At 31.0% G+C, this 22,232-nt stretch overlaps 1 protein-coding gene across 7 annotated transcripts in view; it reads right to left on the bottom strand.

Moving 5' to 3' along the window:
- Window positions 1-22,232, bottom strand: part of LOC134252437 (ras-related protein Rab-37-like) — a 40,555-nt gene that overhangs the window by 9,089 nt on the left and 9,234 nt on the right. For 2 of the 7 annotated variants that reach the window (XM_062734924.1, XM_062734925.1), the window contains exons 1-2: window positions 5,610-5,814; window positions 3,515-3,625 (exon numbers count right to left, since the gene is read on the bottom strand). In XM_062734924.1, coding sequence (XP_062590908.1) covers window positions 3,515-3,625; window positions 5,610-5,720 — 222 coding nt within the window. In that variant the 5' untranslated portion in view covers window positions 5,721-5,814. Of the gene's footprint in view, window positions 1-3,514; window positions 3,626-5,609; window positions 5,815-8,463; window positions 8,610-12,556; window positions 12,668-16,414; window positions 16,733-22,232 lie in introns of those variants that run through there. The other 5 variants (XM_062734928.1, XM_062734927.1, XM_062734923.1 and 2 more) reach the window with 4 other exon arrangements.

The following is a 22,232-nucleotide window of genomic DNA, read 5'->3' as shown; positions in this document are numbered from 1 at the left end:
ATTGTTCTTAATAAAAGAAAAATTCGGTCCACTAGTTTTTAATGTGTAAGAAAAGCATTGAAGGTTTATCAATTCATTAGATTTTAGTTTAGGGGGTCTATAAAATTTCGTGAAGGATAAAATGATGAATATGCTACGAAATCGATGAAGGCTTGCAACTACCTGCCATGTTGAATTTTGACTGGGACCTTATAAATATTACTCCCCCTGTTACTAGGCATTAGAACCACAAAAAAAAGATCAATGTTTGAAAGAGGAATATAATGAATTCCTTAGGAAAAACAAAAAATTGAGGTGTTCCTGATGGTCTTAAAAAAAACTGGTCACATTTGACATTCTTGCTTTTGACAAATATCATAATACATGAAACTGGGTGACATTGGCAAACATTCTACATGTACTTGTAGTGTATTGTGAAGAAAACAATATTATAATAAATAAATAAATTTAAATGCAAACTGCTGTTGCTACTTTCAAATATAGAAGTTGTAAATTGTATGCTGCAAAACTATAGCTTGGTGGTTCTGAAAATACGGACAGGCAAACCCAATATTTATCTGTCCAAATTAATTTGCTCACCAGAGAGCTACAGTCCTACAACTATTGGATGGCTTCAAATAATTTAAGTCATAAACTAATGAGATAAATAAGTCTTTTTATAACATCTCTTTCACTCCAAAATATTAGTTAATCCAAGACATTATTTCAATTGTAAAGAAGATTTTAAGCTCAAAATATTTTGCTGTAGCTAATAATCTATGACTCTGCTACATAATCTCTCTCTCTCTACCTTTGCAATTATTTTGCAACCTTATACTGATAACTATGCTATTCATCACCATAAATTCTCTTTTCTTGTTAAAAACTTTTACATGTAAATTTGCATATAATTACAAATATAAATTTTCTTTGTTTGATTTAAAAATCTAAAAAATGTATAAACTAGTGCAAGCTAATACACATAATAATAGGAAAGACAAACTGAAATGACCGAGATTTAAGACAAAATCGCCCTTACAAGTGAAGACAAATACTACAATACAAATGAGTTATACAATATATAAAACAAATCATAAATAATACAAATGTTCAAATCAATTTTTTATAGCTTCTTCAAAACATAAGATCCTGAAATACACAGTGTAAATGTGTATCAATTTTCACTGAAATCAACTTTACTTTTTAAAATATAGAAGTTCAGCTATTTTTTTTATAAATATAGATAGCTCATCTATTCAAGGGTTTGAACTAGCACACAGCCAGTGGATAAGTGTTTTATTATACAGTATATTATATTTGATATATAATACTCATTTCATGTGTATATTATATACACAAATAATGAATATAATTTGGAAAGATTTGAATTGACTCATCAATAAGCACATTTAAAAAACACATTATTATACTTCTGTTAAAATGTTTCCTATATAAAGTTCAAAACATTCCCTCCCCCCCATGGCTATAAGTAACACCTGATTTTTGGAATTTTAATTTCCAGCATCAGCCTGATGATGTCATAATGACTTATGTATTGACAAGGATTTCAGAATTATTATCTAACACCAAAGAAGTCAAACCTGAAATTATATATATACATGGCTGTGATGGTGCACAGTTCACTATCATTGGATAAGTGTATATTATACCCATTTCATGTGTATTTTATATACATGGATGATGAATATAATTTGGAAAGAGTTGAATTCAACTTAACAATAAACATACAGTGTATTTAAAAAACACTTTACCCTCTGAATGATGAAATCATTCCCTCCTAATTAAGTAATGATGGAATTTTGCATCAGTGAACATTGCTTGATGACAAGTGAATTATTTTAAAGAAGTTGACTGTTCATGTATATAGTTCACCATTTTATGTATTTGTGTAAAACATTTAGTATGTACTATTTAAATAATGCATGTAGTTGAAAATTACACTGAAAATTTTCACCCACACCCTTGAAAATCATTCTCAACCACAGCTGTGCCTAAGTTGAAAATGCAAGGCCTTTTCAATGTTACTCTCAACTCAAGTAATATTTACATATAGTGTATACTGAGACATAAATAATGACAGTTGATCAGAATATTACTACGTTGATCAAAAATATCACAAATTCCTCACTTTATTCACCGATAAATCTCAAAGAAAAAATTTTTTTACTCCATATAATACTACAGGATGCACTGTGCTGAAAAATACTGATGCCCGATTTACAGTGAAAGACATTGCTAAGACACTACAAATTGGAAAAGTTGATTGGTTTCTGACATAGAAAATGAATCTGAAGAAAATAATTTTCTACCAGATAGTGCCAAGACCAACTGCTTACGAATGCCAAAAAGAAAACTTGCATTCAAATTTTCATTGAAGATGACTTCATATTTGAATATTTTGACAAACAGAAGTACATTTACACTGTATGAAAACTCTTAATGGGTCACTTTTCAAACACATGTCAAGGTAAATTTTACACTTTGATTAAGTCAATAGTAGAGTTTATACCCAACATGGCAACAGCAAAACCAAATCATTGGCAGAAAGAAAGATACATGTATAGATGGACACTGTTGAACATAAATAATTCACTGGCATTAGTTTATGGAATTAGCTGTGTAATCCAGCCAAAATTAAGCAAAAGAAGAATCAAAATACATAGCATAATGCCCTATATAAATATTACATTTTCAGAGAGCATCATGATTAATTTCTGATTCAAGTTCAACATTTACAATATGTAAAAGTTTTTCCAATGGTGACTTGTGCAATTAAGTATTATCAGATTTTCAAAGTGTAAACTACATTCATCTCAAAAAATTTAACTCGAGAGCATTAGTCTAAAGTCTTTTTTTTCATTGAAATTTTTTTTTATCATAACTATAACAACGCTTTTCTTAAAATTAGTTCTGCATACATGATTTTCTAATTTTTTGAAATATGCCAATTATTTCTCTACTTTGATTTTACTTTCTTGATCTATATTGCTACATATACTTTCAATTAAACATTTATACAAGTCATATTGAATAATGTACATATATTTATAACTATATATAGTTATATATAGTATATATAACTAAATTTACCCAAGTTTAAGTCAATGAAATTAATAAAGATTGACTTGATTTAAAACAGAAAATACTTTACATGTATATATATATAAAATATTAATAAAAATTAAAATTAAAAAGATAAAAATAAAAATTTTATATCATCCATATAAAGTCAATCCACTTAAAACTTTTGTCTCCAACTGTACTTTCTTCAAGTACTAGAAAACATGTACAAGTGTCAACATTGAATATCAAATGACAACATTTACAATGAGGTAACAGCATACAAACTGGCCAATAATACCACATGGTCTCCTCACACATAAATGCAATTTTTATACTACACACTAAAAATTTATCTGATAACATGAGCAATAAAGTTTTATTTGCAGGGCTATAGGTCTTACTTTGTACATTTCATCTGCTCCACTTAATATCAGTTAGGTCTTTGACTCACCCTAAAATCTATACCAACTGTAGAGATAAAACTACCAGATAGAAAGGCCCCATCCTTGAAGCGGACCAATAGGCAGGTCTTCCCCACTCCACTGTCACCAATTAACATCACCTAGACAAACAAATGTATAATGGCCAGGCATTCAGAACTCCTCGATTTCATTTAATTAAATTGTAGTACATTAAACATTTTCAATATAGGGATTTTAAGCATGTTAAGTCAAAAGTTGGAGTTTACAACAGCAAGATAAAATTCCCTTGTAGGAAATAGGAATTAATAACTCCAATATGAAATTTTAGTAAAGGCATTAAAAAATTATTCACACACAGTCATCATATTCAAAACAATTAAAATCCTGCTTGTTTAAGAAATTATAAATATCACTGTTTGTTGTCAAAGACTGACTAGAACACAACAGATCAAATTGAAACTGATATATTAAAGTGTATATGCCTCATTCATAGTTACAAGCTCCTAGTTAGTCTCATGGCTTACTTCTACGAAGGGGAAATTAACTTCTACACTGTACCACATACTTCATGTATAATGCGTTAATTACTAATCACCATGGAAACTGCATGATCACTGGGATCAATTGGATAATGTTCTGAATATGTTTGGTCAGTGTATACAAAGTAAAACATCCATGTAAATATCCACACAATTCTTTTTACTTTCTTATTTTAATTTAGTAATTTCATGATTTTTAATTTTTTTCTTTTTAATTTGTTATTTCTTACTTAAAATAAACTATAAAAAAGCCAATAAGGAAGAGCAAACATCTCTATATTCATAAATATAATTTAATTCATTTTAAAACAGTACAGCAAATTGATTGCTATATCTATAAAAATGTATTGTCTTTTGTTTATATACCTGTTACTACTGTAATGAAATAAAGCACTGTGAACAGAGAGGAGATTTAAAACAGGAGATAAGAAAATTCAGCAGATCAGACCCGGATTCAAACCCAAGCCCCCTGAATCTTCAGTCAGGTGCTGACTGTGCTCTGCCTACTAGGCTATCTGCCCACTGGCTATAAAACCTGCCTGACCACCACATTCCTCCCTCCTTAAAGATCTTTGGCCTTAAAGACCCCAACCCAGGCTCATCCTGGTGGGCCTCTCACCTGTCAATTCCAGGGCATGGCATAGCTCCAAATGTAACAGAAGAGGAGAAAAAAGCAGCCATCTGACCAGGATTTGAACCTGGGCCCCCTATATCTCTGGTCAGGTGCACCAACTGAGCTATATGGACACCGGCATTCGAATCCTGCTGACCGCAACAACACACTGAATTTAAGATTCCTGTAAACCCAACTGACCACAACAAAAGTGAAGATTTATGAAAAAAATATTTTCATGTATACATATAGTAAAATAACACAGTGTAATGTTTAAAAGCATTGAAGTTTGTTATACAATTGTATGTTCTGTAACACTTGATTAACAAAAAAATGAAAATGTAAAAAAAAAACTTTTATCATAAAATGTATCTTGACAAGATATATTTTATTGACCTGTAGTCATACAATGTTGGACACTCAACATTGTAATAAACTTAATTTATTTTCAATTGGTTTTCTTTTTATGTTTGTTGATTTTTAGCTGTTTGATGAAGATAGATCGCTAAAAAGAAAATTAATAGATCTATGTATGGTATTGGACCTCTCACTGTCATATACAGATATACATAGATTTTTTTTAAGAAAAAGTTTTTCATTTTTTATTTAACAATTAGATGAAACCATAATTATTTTTAGCCTATAATTTAATAGATATTGGCTTGCGCAGAAATTCTTTTGCACATGTAAGCTTCTGTTGACATTTTTAATCATTGCAAATTATATGTAGACCTGTAGATCTATATATTGATAGTAAAAATTAATACAAGCTATCTAACCATGCTATCCTAAAACAGCACAAGTCCGTCAGCATGGTCAGACTAATGATATTTCTTACAGTCATGCACATAAAATAGAATGAATCGTTGCTACGTGATAACTGTGTCCTGTGCGTTCTACGTTAACAGCTGCTTACAAACTATGTGACATATAAACAAGACTTACACATACAGTACACGCCAATATGCATACCTTCGATGACATATCGAACAACTCAGTTGACATTTGACGACTTGGCTGTCTTCCGACGCCATTCTGAGTGAACGTCTCAGAGCTATTATTAGTGGACCTGTCTTTTCTCATGCTGAATATTTCTCACATTTAACTTCTTGCAAAAATTTACATACATCACCGCTTACATGTAACGTTAGCCTACACATCATATCATCTCATGGCGATTAAATGGATGACGTCAAAATGCAACAGGTTTGTGTTTGTGTTACAATTTAGAGTTACGCCCCTTCGACGGAACTTCAGGGAGAATGTCAAAATTAAAAAATGCATAATATTATATATTTTAAAGTGTTTAAAAATCTGAATTTGACGCAAGTTATTTATTTTAATGAGATACAAATTTTAACAAAATTTAATTTTCTTATTTAATTGTGAATATACTTGTATTTTTTATTTTTTTCACTTACATTTAATTGATTTTTCTAGTTTGCCTTATTAAATTTTGCTTGTAATGCGGTAATTCGCGCTATTTCCTCACAAGCTAAAATACTCTGGTTTGTAGAAATGAATTAAATCAAATTCTAGACGTTATACATCACTAATGTGTATTTTAATTGAAAATTTAGTGTTTTTATTTTCTATTTCTGCAAAAAACAGCTGTCAGTTGGGTTTTGTATGAAAATGGTAGTCATTACCTATGCATCGGAAAGTGTCCGATACATAGTTAATTTGTGTCCGATGTACGGTGAAATGAGCATACTAGTAAAAACAAGCTCTTATTAGAATTAAACAAACATTAAATTGAAATTTCTTTATAATTTATGCAAAATTACCAATCATTGACAAAATTCACCAAAGTCCGACTCGTTCCGTCGAAGTCGAATTTAAAGAACGATAACTCTAAAAATTGCAAAATCATAAATTTCTGGTTACCCCCCTTTGATGATGTAAAATATGACGTAACTTCAAGGCCATTCTCGGGGTATTTTTATTACAGCATGATAATAACAATCGGCATTATCAAAAACTTTAAATCTTCAGCTTAAAGAGAGAAACAAATAAATACATGGAACTCATAAGTTGAACGAGAGTTTATTGCCTAAAGTTGTCCGAAGCAAGGTATGTGTCCGATGAATGGTTAACTCACCCTATACCAATTAATTAACTATCACCCTCTTTCTATTTTCATATATCAAAATAAAGTAGACACTTGGTGCTTTCATGTTCTATAATGAAATTTCGTTTTGAGAATCTAAATATTTGAAAACAGGCTTTGAGAAATTGCAATGTTCTTAAAATTTGCAAAAAATATGCGTATTTGACTATCTTCAGCAAAGAATTAAAATATGAGCACAGCCCACGATCCAAAAAATAAAACATGTTTTTTTATCTTTAGACATAGGTCTTTCATTATGTATTGCCATATTTTGGATCAGAGGTTGTGCTCTATATGAATTATTGAAAAAAAGCTTCAACTTGAGGTCATTTTCAAAGGAATTTACTGGATTTGGGAAAAATGACGCATTTTATGACGTCATAATGTATTGACTGCGTCACAATTAATAGATACGTGGTCACGACAATCCAAGTGATAAATACTGCATTTGCAACCTAAACTGAGCAGTTTTGAATTTTCAGAAATTCTTAGGGCCAAATAAGGCCCAATATGGCTCTACCTCTTTTAATAACTGATTTTTATTCATTTATTTATTTTGCTTATTTAATTGTGTGTTTTTTGTCAGCATGTTTCAGGGAGAACCTCAATCAATAAGAACAGCACTCACGATGTAAAGAGAAAGAGAGGAAGTTTAAAGCCATGTATGGCGTAACTGATCAATAAAATATATTTTTGAAAAATACAAAATTAACTAGAAATATAGGATACATTTAAATTAAAGCTTTTCACCTGACTGGAGAACACCTCGGGATTTTATCTTCTCTGTAATGTGTTATTTAAATATTTTGTATTTTCTTCCGAGTCCAGAAAATTCCATTAAATTGTGATATCTTATCCTTTTCCCATATATGTTGTACACAAAATTATTGGAAAAATTATAAGAACTTATTATTTGTATCATTACTTTATATAAAATCAACTTTTCCGTAAATTACAAAATCTAAATCAATTGCGTTATAAAGATATCACAATTTAATTTGAAATGGGAAGAAAATACAAAAGATTTAAATAACACATTACAGAGAAGATAAAATCGTATTATTAGATGAAACGGGGGTGGGGAATTGTATGAAAAGCTTTAATTTAAATGTATCAACTATATTTCTTTACTTAATTTTGTATTTTTCAAAAATATATTTTTTTGATCAGTTACGCCACATATGGCTTTAAAGTAATTCGTCGTGAACTGTACTTACAAACACTTGCAATTGTACGTTTGCCGGTATTCAATCGCAACCGATCACGAAAAACCCAGACTAACAATAATTCTTGGCGAAAATATGAAAAATCAGATTAAAAATAAAATCATCCTACATTTATATAGCAACAGAAACCTCATTCTAAGCAAAAACTAAGCAAACCTGTACAACCTCATTATTGTTCTGTGTTCCGGAAGTCAATAATAATATCGGACATACTGAGTATTTATATATAAAAATTGCCAATGTGAAATGGATGGAGCATGTGTTTGGCGTGTAGAATTATTTATTTAATCATATACCGTAATAATAAAACTACACATGTATATGATTTTTTAATAAAAAAAAAATGCCGATGTAACTGCTTCTGTCAATTCAGTGATGGTGTTATTTACTCCATTTATAACCTGTTTTAAGACCTACTTGTTTCTCATGCCATTAGTGATTACAAAATAAAATGTACACAAAATCTAGGAAAATAATTTAAAAACCTTACCTCATAACAAGGACCATCAAAATCCCCAGTGTCATTTTCTGCTTTTCCAAAAGTATCATTCATTGAGCAGTCTTCTTAGATGAGAAATCAAAAGAATTTCCTGGTTTCAGTGCCTGGATATAACAGTCGGAGAACCCGCCGTGCGTCTTCTTATTTCTTAATCCGTTAAAACCGGCAAGCCTGCGTTCGAAGATTATCTCAGAACTATAGATCAAATACACGAGAGACGAATGTCATAATTTCTCATTAACATTTCATTTGGAAACTTTTGATTACAAAAGACACTTCAATCATTTTCGTCTTCCTTATATTTATCCAAGGAGATAAAATATAGAATTGTTTTTTCCTCTCTCTCTCTATCCAACCAATTCGTTTCCTTGTAGACTAAGGAAGAGAGCACAACTCCGGGTGCTTACTCATAGACTGCAAGGATTAATGGCATGGAAAGCAGCTTAATAAATTATTCAAGTCACAAATTGACAAAGTCTATGAAATTCTCAACAAGGTTTGGGAATACATTTTGCTCTGAGAAAGTCATGGACGCGGCGCCCAGAATACTTTTCCACTCTCTCTCCAATATGTGTGAAAAGCATGAAGCATCACGGCTTCAGAATTACACACACATATATACACCATGGTTTCCCTTCTGATGGTCACTTATATCCTATTGTAACAGTTATACATTGTCTAGCAATCTTTTTTGTAGAATATCGAAACATAATATTTTATGTTTGTAAGTTTTTAACTAGTAAATCTGACAAAGAAGACATCTTATTGCAAAAACTGCTGATATTAATAAAATTTAACATACTAGTTATTTGCAAGTAAAACATTTTCAATTTACTGTGAATTTACAACTCTTGAAATGTGTGGGTTTTTTTTAAAAAATTCTTTTGAGAAAATAGAAGAATGATATATGGCTAGTCATTCTTGAAGCACATTAATTCACAGGTATTTTATGTTTTATTATAAAATTTTTTAAAAATTCTAACTTGCAATTGGTATGTAAAAAAAAAGTACACATTTTATAAACCAATATACTGTGATTAATTGCCACAAATTTTATCATTAACATCAAATTATTGACATGTGTCTCTCAATTTTAAAAATTCTTTATTTAATGCCCGAAGAGAAGAATATTTTTCCCGAGACATATGGCTAGTCATTCACACTGAGCTGTTCCCTGCACCGAGGGAAAAATTTTCTGGTCTATTGACTGCTCAGGTATTAAATAATTGTTTTATTACCTAATTTTATTTTCCGTAATTAGTGTTCACAACTGTATATTCAGTAAAGAAGGTTCCCGTACCATATTGTAAATTTATACCTAGATATGGTGTATCTGTAATATTAATTAAAGATTGATTGTATAGACTATTGTTTACATTCCTCTCGAAAAATTTTCACTCTTATGGAGACGCCACCACTTCCCGGTGGAGAGGGACCTTTTTCGTGTCAGCAGAGCACCTACTGCTCTGTTTATAGGTCTCACCCGAAGAACCGGTCTCAACGTCCCACAATGTATTAATTAAAGTAACTCTCATTAAATAAAATACCCGACCATTGAAACCTTACAATTTTTAAAACCAATGTTAAAAGATCAAATAAGATTGTTGTTTACCATGTCTGTGCATTGTTACAAACAACTAAATCCAAAATATGTTACCGGTTGCATATTGACAACGACTGATTGACCGAAGACAATACCGAATACTTTGAAAAGTTTACAGAATAGATGAAAATATTAAATCTTTAATAAAACAACAAAATTCACTTGATTAGGTAATAAAATACTTTGAATTTACGTACGTTTGTTTCATATTTCTCAGATAAAGATATCTTAAGTACACTGAATTTCAATACGCCTTAGACGAATATCCAGACAAAAACTTCCAGTCTGTCATAAATATCACGTCTTAATTAAATCATGTCAATCAGGAGAGACAACCGATCCCAGCCACAGGAAGTGACGGAGAGCTGTATCATAATCAAGAGACAAAACTGGTTTTTATGGAAATCCAATGACAGTTTACAATTAGTTTATTGATGGATATTTTTGAGATCTCATTTATACTGTCTGTGAAATATCCCTCAGTAATTAGAGAACACGCAGAGGATAATAGTGTATTTAATAATTGTAAACATAAAAGACAGAAAATTTCTGACTTTCATTACATATATGATTGTTCTCACGAAAATAATGATAAATATCCTGCCAAAAATGGCTGTATTTAATTTTTTTTGATGTTTTATCGCCTTAACTTCAAAATATTTAACTGAGAAAGAGAGCTGTATTGATTGATTGGTTCTTTGTAGTTCTGCATCCCTCGCGTTATTTTTTTTACACGTCCGAAACGTCACCAAATACCGATGGAAAGCCTCAAAAGTCCTATAATCGGTACTTTGGGTCATCGAGCATGAATGTTACTCCTCGTACCAACGCCAATCGTGACACAGGAACTGCGTTTAATGTTATTTCCAAAAAACTCGCGGCTTTCACTTCTATTGCCTTTAAAAGTATGCGTAATTTATAAAGTACTGAATATCAGAAATCATTCAACTTATGTGGTAGAGGAAGAAAAAACTGCTTTCAGGTTATATACCATAAAGTTGAACTGTTTCAAGGTAGCCAAGGTGCGATGAATTTGATCCAGGCTGCATAAGCCAAATATCAAAATTTCACCAACTGTTCAGATAAACCTTTTTTTTCAGTCCAAGCATTTGAATAGACTTTGAAGAAATATACAGAAATATGAATTGTTTATTGGATTATAATAATTGCGATTTCTATTCTTTAAAAGCGCTAGCCGTCAAATGTTATATAACATTACTTTGAAATAAATGTAAATGAGACTTTGAAAAAATATGACAAGTGGCCTCCGGTATTTTCTGCAAATTATTTTGTGCCAAAAATATCAAACTAAGCCCTTATCAAAGATTCAAATATCAGGAACAAAACTTGCTTTATGTATACATGAAGCCTAAGGAAAATTGTTATTGTAGAATTCCTTATCTCATCAATCAATTTTTACATTTATAGAACTGAATTCCCATTTTTCATGGCATGATTAAAAAAATAATTTCACAGAAGCTGACGCCAAGAAAGACCACAGTAAGCCTTGAAATATTCCTTTAAAGCACCATATCGACAGAGATTAGAACATCTACTGAAAGCAAAAGTAGTAATTACATCAGTGTCATCAATAATCTTTCCTCTGTGTATGAATTTGTATCAGCAGACCAAAAAAAAAAATCGATACATCGATCAACACTTTCTGACAATATGAGCTTGCTTAAAGCTTTTCCGATCAAACTGGCATGAAAAATTAACGACAATTCATCATAAAACTCTTGCTCTGAGTCTGTTTAGCTTGATATCAGAGTTGATCAACAAAGCAAATAAACCCCTGCTTTGGAACGATCTCTACAAGTTATCCTGTTTTAAATGAAGATTTTAATGACATTGGCTCGTTACTCTATTTTCCAAAAAAAAAAAAAAGAAATGGTAATTTTACGGATCGATTTGCTCTTGTTAAAAATTCAAAGGTTTGTTTGGATAGCTTTTTTTTATGATTTGAAGAATTGCAATTGGTGAACATACCTTTGTGCCGCTAGTACTTTGTACTTAGAATATTTGATGCATCAAAGTGACAAAAGAGCTTTTCTCTGACATGTTTAATTGAACAAAATGCAACAATATCCTGTTGCATTAAAAATGTATTACAAATGCTTGTCTCCAATAATTAACATACAGCATTGATGGCAGAATTACACAATATTCCCTTTCAAAACAAAATCTTACGACTTCAAAAAGATTAAGATTAAGTAGTTGCAATAAATAAAAATTTTCAACAAAGACACGTCACCCAGAAACACGTTAGCACACCATTGTGCTAAAGGTTAAAACGTTTTTAAAAATCAAAGCGTTGTACATTACGTACGTGTATATTGCCAATGTCACGATCAGATGGTTTCTGAAATTTTTATCAGCCAGACTCTTTTGCTAAGATATACTCTCGCAAGAAGAGCGCGGTTGAGCAAGATTTATGTACAATTGTTTATTTGAAATAAATTTTCCCACACCTGAACTTACCGTAAATCCTATTCCAACAGTTGCTGAAAATGACCCAGCCTGGAACTTTCCCTGATCAAACTGTACCAGAAGTGATGTTTTTCCCACTCCGCTGTCTCCGACTAAGATTGTCTGAAAGAAAGACATACAATACTTACATTAGGAAATTTCCTTCAGTTGACTTCGATCAACCATTTTTTACATTTATTATGATTTAATGACAGTGATAGACTCTATATTTAATACACACTTTTTTGTTTTATGTACATTTCAATGACTATATAAGTGTATTTTATGTAAGTGAATGTTTATATACATAATAATTTAAAATGTCTTGTTGATTTACATTTAGTGTATTTTTGCTTTATTGAGCATTCAAGCACAAGAAAAGTGTCAAAATACACAGCCCTCCATCAATATAATAACTTTACACGTCTGTCCAGGTCCAGTGCATATTTTAGGGTCATTTGTACTTGCATGAATATGTATCAATGAGTATTTTAAAAACAGTACTTGATCTCAATTCGATTCTCGTTCGCTACGCCGCCTCAAACGTAAGACGTAAACAAAGGTTCATATAGAAACTGGACCAACAATAAAAGTCAAAGTTACAGGTCATTCGGACGATTGTATGTTATTTAAAGGGATATGGACACAGTTTCAACTGATTTTTTAAAATAACTGTTTTAATGTTTACAATTCCTAACGAAGGTAATTCTTATGATCAGCAAAAATTTGAACATCATTTGTTGAGTTTCAAAGAGAATACAGAACTATAAACTCTTTATAATGTAAACAGGGCTCGTACCTTGTTTTTGCTAACCTGTAGAAAATCACATATTAGAAACAAAATGAGAATCAGCAAATCCCTAGAAACTGTCTAATCGTATTAGCATTAATGTCTTAATTGAAAAAATCTACTTTGAATGAACATAAATTAGTATATTTAACCAACGCAAACAAAAACATAGCAAAGGCCTTATATACATGTACATAACAAAGATTTCGAGCTGTAACTCTGTCTTGTAAATCGACAACCGAAATACACAATTTTTTTGAGTCGCTCGCGTGGCACAGTGGTTAGAGCGTCTGCTCTAGAGTCGCGAAGTAAGGAGTTGATCCTCCCTGCTCAATGGCCCTAGGTGCCAAGTACTGGACAAAATTTGCAGCTCTCGATCCACCGTAAAGTGGTTTCCATGTGAGTAAAAAATTCTCGATAAGGACGTTAAACAGTTGATAAACAGTCAATCAATAAAATTTTTGATGATCATTAGAAATATTTTAGTCAGGTATTTGTAAATAAAAGAAAGGAAAAAAATGAACATTTCTAGCTGAAACTTTGTCCGTACCCCTTTAACGCCCCTCTTGATAATTTTCTACTCTAATGGAGACGCCACCACTTATTTGCCAGTGGCGAGCCAAAAATTTTGTCCAATACTCGGCACTAAGGGCCATTGAGCTGTAAGGAATCTTTTTCGTGCCATCACCTATTGCGACCGGGAACCTCGGTTTATATTCGGTTTCATCCAAAGGACTGGTCTCCACGTCCCAAAGTGAGTTTCGAACCCGCGCGACAAACTTCAGTGTTTAAGTAATGACCCTGAGTGCCGAGTGTCAGACTTAGCTAGTTTACATTTGAAGTCCTTAACGGTATATGTTAATGTCTCTATTTGAGTGAAAAATTCTTGAATAGGGAGTTAAAACAAACAATCAATCAATCAATTAAAGAATAACATTATTTATTCCTATTATGTAATGAAGAAGGAGTTGTAATTTAGTGAAAATAATTACATAGTGCATGATTTTCACACTGATATTCAAATTAATTACATGTACTATTCAACATTTCTTTGCATTCCAAAATTTAATGTCCAAGTTGTCGTTTATGGTAAATAGTTGAAATATGAAGGCGAAAAAGTCTTTAAAATATATTTATTTCTTCTTGATCAAAAACAAAATCCATTTAATGTTGAAAAATAACAAGTTTACAACAAACTCACAGGGTCTACCTTAAAAACATATGAATGTAATATTAGCAGTTAAAATTGGATGAAAGTACTAGTAATTGAAATACAATCATTAAGAACAATAACTGAGTTACTAGTACATCTTACAATATTAACCAGGTCGTATTATATTATTGATATTGTTATTTATTATGTAAACCAACAGCGCAATAAGAACTAATTTGTTTTTTATTACATAGATAGATATGATGGGTTATAATACAAAATAATTATATCGACAGTTGATAATTCTGCTCTATACAATTTCTGTTTAGTTTTGTATTAAAGTATAACTACGAGCGTTAAACATTGATATGAAATCCAATGAATCATTAATGAATCATTAATGCCAATGGAATGGTATAGAACTAGATATTATAATGTCTGCATAGAACCGAATATTGCAATAACTGTTTCACGTCAAAATTGCAGAGACAGAGTAATTAATTAGAGGATTTTTTCCTGCTTTGCATCCTTGCTATTCTCCATGCATCAGAATGGCTGTCTAGGTGCACACGAAAGCCACTTATCGTTCTGATTCAATCATTAAAAAGCCGCAAAAATTGCCTTTTGTCGATAAAATCAACGGAAGAAGGCGGAATGGGAAACTGAAGGACTGCTCATGTCCTGCCTTTGCAATTTAGACCTTAATGTGAGTAATCTCATTACGGAGCCTTGCAATTCTCGGTAGTCTCTTTTTATTATTTATAATGCAAGTATATTGTGAAGAAATGTAGATAGAATGTTTCCCCCAGAAAAAAAACATTGAAATATCGACAAGATATATCAAGTAATTGTTTCTAATGGAGACAGTCTGATTCGAGCAGAAATACACCAGAATATGCTTTGGCAGCAATAATGGTATTCCAGATGTAAAGAAGGTAGGCGTTCAGACTGGACTAAACTGTGCAGACTGGACTAAAACAGGAGAAAATCTTGCTTTAGATCATAATAAGATCATATATCCTTATCTGTAACGGGGACCCTTAATCGAAATTTCCATGATAAAACCATTACTAACCATTCTCAACATTTATACGCATGAGAATGAACAATTTATCAAATCATGTTATCCAGGTCCTTCTTGCCCCATGATTCTTTGTAATGCACAACCTTATTGAGTTATGTTTGACATGGTATCATTGTTATTCACCTTTGTTTCGACTTTTAAATAACACGCGGCGGTTGTGATCGGTCAACAGGAGATGCTCACTCTTCAATGGCACCTGATTCCACGTGTTTTTCGAGATCCGCCTTTGCTCTGCTTCAAATTTGTATTATCTTGATGGACTTTTAAGCTTGATTGCTATTCCCTATATCCATATTTCAGAGTAATTTAAATTTGTTGGAGTATTGGGATGAGAGCATAATTCTGCCCTTAAGTCACGTGATGCTGCTATTTTCATTCATCTTTTGTGTAATCGATGATAAGCCGAACAGAGACTTTAAAATGTTTATCAATACAGTTTTACTTAAAGCAACTGTTAATGAGTTTTACATTACACAAGACACTGCTTAGTTAATATATTAAAACCTTCTCTCATCTCGTTTTAAATTCTGTCGAACTTTGATCCATAAACTTCCTTGAAAATTGTAAGATTAAAACAGCATTTTATTTTTGCAGATTAAATGCATTTCAATATTTAAGCATAAAATAAACAGTCATTGTTTATTCTGTATGACATCAATATTGGAATATTTAATGAGTATTTTGATTTAATTAGCAGCTTGAGAAGGGTTACATGATTCCTTTAGTAAAACGCAAGAAGGTTTAGCATACACATCATTTTTGATTAATTAATTAATTTATTAATGCAATTAATGTATTGTTAAACGTGAAATAAAACAAGTTTTTTAACACCCCAAACCTTACCTTATGAATAGACGATTCATCGTATTCCAAAGGAACATTAAAATTATCGTTTGCTTTTTCATCGTTTAAATTTCTTGGAGCATTTTGAATCACCCTCAGACCTGTTTTACTTGCGTCCGAAGCCATTACAAGCTAGTTACCAATATTCATGTATAACACATAATCCTCTTGGGAAGAAATATTCAATACTGCTCGAAAACTGCATGGACAATGCCGTATCTTACTAGCTTCTCAAAGTAACAATCTATATATCTTAAGACAGGAATCTTTACATAGAGTCTGCATTTGAATGGCACGGGGGTAAGAGCAATTCTTCTACATTGGACCGATCATGAACATTTCTTGACGATCGAGTGACGTCATTATGCTACAGATCGATTTCCAGAAATTGTTTTCTTTCAAAATGATGAAAATAGCATGGTATCTAAATTAAATATTTCAATAATATTTTTTAAGTCAATTTTCTAAGATGCATATTAAGATTTTTTGGATGGCCATTTTAAAATTCTTTTTATATTCTATTGATTTAATTTGTGAATAGAATTAGCAAATAATATTCTTTTTTATTTCGACTAAATTAAGAGGCAGAGATTTATCGCAAATGATATATTAGTTCTTGTCAGTTGGGTTGCTAACACCGTTGCAATAATAAGTCAGGTTTTGGACCTAACAGAGACAGAACAACTATGTTTGAAGGTCTTCTAAAGCTTGTGAAATACCAGTAAACCAATCGATTTACTCGCCAAATTCATCAACCAGAAGGGTCGATAGGCGGAAATCTCTGTCAGATATATAGTGGCCTCCTTTGTTCGACATTGAAGTACAATAAATATTCCGAGTTCTCGTGACACTGCCCTATGAGTTACAATAACGCATACCTAATCGTGTTACAGAAAATAGAATCTCAAATCTGATTTATTCCACGAATCAGAATGCAAATGTTCTACTGTATGAAAAGAAAATCGTCGGTTTCACACTCGGTGTAAATGAGATGCGGATACTTAAAAATTCCAAAGAACTTTTTTTTAAAAAATGAAATTACACAAAATTTATTAAAATCAAATAAAATCAATAGCTCAAAAATTCACATTTTAACACTTTGTTCAACTATTCAATACACTAAAGCATTGGCTTTTTGACAGGACTAAAAGTTGCTTTCTTTTTTTTTTTTTTTTAAAATGTAACTTGTTAATTGACTTACTTTGTCAGTGGTTTTTGCAAAGTTAATTTGAACAGAACATTTCTATTTACATGCAAGAAATTTAGTCTGAAGTTTATATTAAAAAGATGTTTAAATGAAATTTCTGATCACCTTATCTATGTCGATTTTGAAAAACAAATCTTCCAACAATCTGTCAGTGGATACCCATTATTATTTATTACGCCCCCCAAAATTTTTTGGGATTCATGTAATAAAGCCGATTTTCTTTAAAATCTTAATATACATGTACTTGTATATGAGAATAAGGAAAAACTTACTATGACATTGAACTCATTTAAAAAGGTCAACGGAGTATAATTAATTCACAATATTCCTTTCCATGGCAACAAGTAAACACTGGCTGTGAGATTCAACTTTACATTTTCATGGTCAAAGAAGTATAATAAATTAACAATATTTATTTCCATTCATATGTCCACCTGACACAATCTTGTATATCCCATGCGCTTGAAACAAAAGATAATACTACATTGTCTAACATATCTGTTTCATATTCAGATATTTCACGGGAGAAATACTTTGGTAGTAACCTACCTACATGGACAAGGCTTTAAGACAAACGTGATGAACTTACCTTTTCGTCAACTTCCCTTATTTACATATTTGTAGCAATATAGCATTATCACCTGCAAATTTTATTAATATTTCTCTGTGGAATATATACTGAAGAGCTCCTTATATTTTTTTTAAAACGAGGCAAGTTACTTACAAATAAGTTTAAGAAATAAGAATATTTTTAACAATTTCATTTGAAGAAATCATTTAGCAAGTTTATGGTCGATACAATTACCTTGTTAGCAAATACAATACATTATTAAATCAAGTACTAACTAAAATTTTTATACTTCTTGTTAGGCCAGTATGTTGCCTATGAACACGCATTGTTAGTGAATTGTCGACAGGGGATTCCCACTTCTTCATCCCACCTCTGAAGCTTTAGAGATTCAGGTTTGATCTGCTTCTCATTTGAATTGTTTGAAATGACATTTAAGCTTGAATACTTTTCGGAAAATAACGTAATTTTCTTGATACTTCATTTATTAAAGGATTTCGAAATATGCTTATGCTTGTATGTTCTTTTATATATTAAAAGTGATAAACATTATTATGAATAATCATATTACATTCAAAATCGCTTTTATCTTGATTAGTTTTATTTAATTAGTTTAAGAGATCATAGATTCTACTGAAACAGTTCAAATACATATTTAAATTCGTTTCTACCTCTTATCCCATGATTTTCTCAGACAATAGAAATAATAAAAAAAATATCATCATATCTTGCAAAGTGCCAATCCTCGCAATAAAATTCTCTTTTCTGATAGGAAGTTGTAAAGAAAAAGCAAACGTATGAAAAAACTTTAAACTAAATCCTATTGAAAATGCATTGGACCAAAATAGAGACTTAAGTCAAAAACCTCTATATAGTGTAGATATAAATTATTAAAATTATCACTCACAGGTCCCCAATATAAGATAATTTTTCCGAAGAAGTTAACGGGAGAAATCTTCAGAAATATTTTACGAACATACTTTAAGAATTGGTACCCTGTTATGATTCTATCCTACTTGGTCAAATGTTGATTTGAACAAATTTTAATCTCCACTGTCTGAGTATACTTATTTATATGACAAATCATGTCTTGCGTAGAACTTTTAAAACATTTCCCCCTTTAAATGCTCATATTCGTGTGCCCTACCGAACTAGTAAAACTAATAAAGTGAACTGTAGCTGTAGCTTACTACAGTTAAATATAGTTAATTATAAAATCAAAGATTTTACTGTTTTCCAATTTAAAGTTTTTACAGTGAATTTCAGTGTATTATATTTTGTATACTTCATATTAAAATCGGTTAAAACAGGTTAACAATACAAATTTTGCAAGTTTAGCATTATAACCAAAAAACAGATAATGTACAGAGTGTGCAGTATGAATAAACCTCAACTTTGCACTACATACTGTCCAGAGGGGTTTACTGGTAAAATGACTTTATCATTCTCGGTGAACATTCTCACAGTAATAATAAAGACTGCAGTTCGTTTAGTACACTGTTTAATTATTATCTTGTATTTCTTTATATAACAGCCATTATCAGTCTCTTGCATGAATGAATAAAGGCAACGTGACACCTGCTTATAAAGGAAAATATAACTGGTAATCAAATAAATTCCGCATTAATTCGGCGAGAAGACTCTTGGATGATATCACAAAGAGAATGCATAATAATAGGCCCATATTGAGAAGGAATTGATAGACACCTACTCCTAATGGCTTTGTTACAGAATAAGTAATCAAATTTTGCAGCAACGGAGTATGATATAAGGCAAGAATATGTGATCATAAACATTCGTGAATCATATGGGGGATTCGAAAACCAGTCAAAATTCACAAGAAAAAACCGTCTTAAAATGTCCCTTGTACCTTTAATCTTTTTGTATTTCGAATTCGTCCACATGTGAGAATTGACTTTATCTGCATGCAATAAGAAAATTTGGATACTGTATTCTTGGGAAAATCTTTTGTTCTAAATAAAATTTTGTTCAATTGACTGTAAAAAATTGTTCAACGTATTAATACATGTAGTTTTTTTTCTTCAAATCTATATTAAGGACATTTTTAGCTGTCAAATGTATAATTTGCCTATTAGCCTTTTGAAGGGAAATACATAGAAAACTGATCCTAGTTAGAAGAAAGATAAAACCCAGTATGCAGGTAGCGATATACGGATCATTTCAGGGTTTAATGACAAACATGAAAAAATGAACATTTCTTTTAAATATAAATTAATTAGAATAGTAGCCAACGAAAACTACATACAGGTTGTTTCCCTTTTCTTCTGTTGGATTAGAAATTATTATTATTGGAGACTTGGAATTGGTAAAATTTAACATAGAGGTCAGTGAAGCAGACAGTGAGTTTATACTGTAAGCCATTTCTTATTGATTGTTTTTGTCTTTCTTAGAAGGCTGAAAAGGAAATGTCTTGTCTAAAGCTTTTTATTTTCGCCTGTGTTGTCGGCATCCTTCAAAGTAATTTTTTTGGATAAACGACAAACAGAAAGACATATCCGGCGGAAAGTAAATGAATCTCCAGGAAAAAAATGACTAATAATCTATAGAATAATTTGCTTTTAGAAGAGATGGAAAGCCAGACAATGACAATTAATTATACGCTGAAAGGAAAGAAACCGATCTCCAAAATATATTTTTTTTCTTATTAATTTCCTGTAAATACTAATACTACTGTACTTTATTTATCTAGGAAAATGCATGTAACTATTTAAATGTGAACTATTGTAAGTCCCTATTCCTTTTCAGTAGGCCATAGCAAAGATTTTAAGTTGTATTAAAAGTCCATTGTCCAAAGAATGTTCTTCCTTAATGTATTAAATTCAAGCTCAAAGACATGTCAAACAACATAACTATATCGTTGAAATCTCATTGCAAATGGCTTCAGACCAAAGTTCAAACAAAATGTCAGAGTATTACCACTTAAATGTTGAAAAATAAATTTCATCGTTCACAAGTCATAGCAGTTTTAAGTAAGAGACGAGGAACTTGTATTGTGATCAATTGATAGTCATTAGAGTTTTAAATATAGTTTTAAAAGCAAACATGAGATTAAACGCATTATGTCTCATGATAAAGTTAACTTTGAGAAACTTTGGTAGGAAGAATTAAAAAGCAAGTGAATGCATAAATAAATTGTAATGCAATTACTCTTAAAATAAAAAAAATTCACATCAGAGATATACAAATAGTGCACCCTTTGACCCATTTTCTTTCTTTCTTTTTATATTTGGTTCTTATAATCATAACCTTAAAAATATTTGAACTATGTCGTTTTAAGTGTCCATGGAAATATATAAATTCAATCTTCTTTACTTCGCAATTTATGTTTAATAAAGAAAAACCTTTTTAAAATTCAAAATGTGTATCAAAATATGAGATTAAGATACTAGTAAAAGATAACAGACTCTGACACATGTGTTCATATTTGGATATTTTACTTGAAAAAGACGTTCATAAAAATCTAACAACCAAACTCTATGATAAACGTGTTGACTTTAACTATTCTATCGTCAACTTCCCTTACTTATAATGTAGCAATATACCTTCATCACCTACAAACGGAGTTTATTTATTTCAATTGATTTGAGCATTCTCTAGGAATAAACAATTTCTATAACGAGATAAATTATTGTCAAACTAGTTGCTGAAACGTTTCAAGTGCCCACTCCTGGAAATATATACTGAAAAAAAAGAATTATTAATATACAACAATGAATTTTTAACAAGTTTTGGCATGATTGCGCATATTTTGTGAAAAAATCAGAGAATCCTATATGTTGGTAAACATTTTGGAATGTTGAATGTCTATGCAAAATTTGTAACAGTCTGATATAAAATGCAGTGTAACTTTTGTTCAATAAATAGTAGAGGGCTGATATTTGGACACACACATAAGGAGTCTCTGTTCTTTGTGTACTATAAAGGTCAAGGTCATATCAAGAGGTTAAAGGTGAAATATTGTGACGTCATCTACTGAATCTTTTATTTTTTTTGCCATTTGAATTCTTTTAATTGCCAAAATA

This window comes from Saccostrea cucullata, unplaced genomic scaffold (assembly GCF_032062105.1).
Source record: "Saccostrea cucullata isolate Sc308-1 unplaced genomic scaffold, CSIRO_AGI_Scuc_v1 ctg45, whole genome shotgun sequence".
Taxonomy (NCBI): Eukaryota; Metazoa; Mollusca; class Bivalvia; order Ostreida; family Ostreidae; genus Saccostrea; species Saccostrea cuccullata.
The sequence above is the reverse complement of the archived record's forward strand: the minus strand, read 5'-3'. Positions and strand labels throughout refer to the sequence as shown.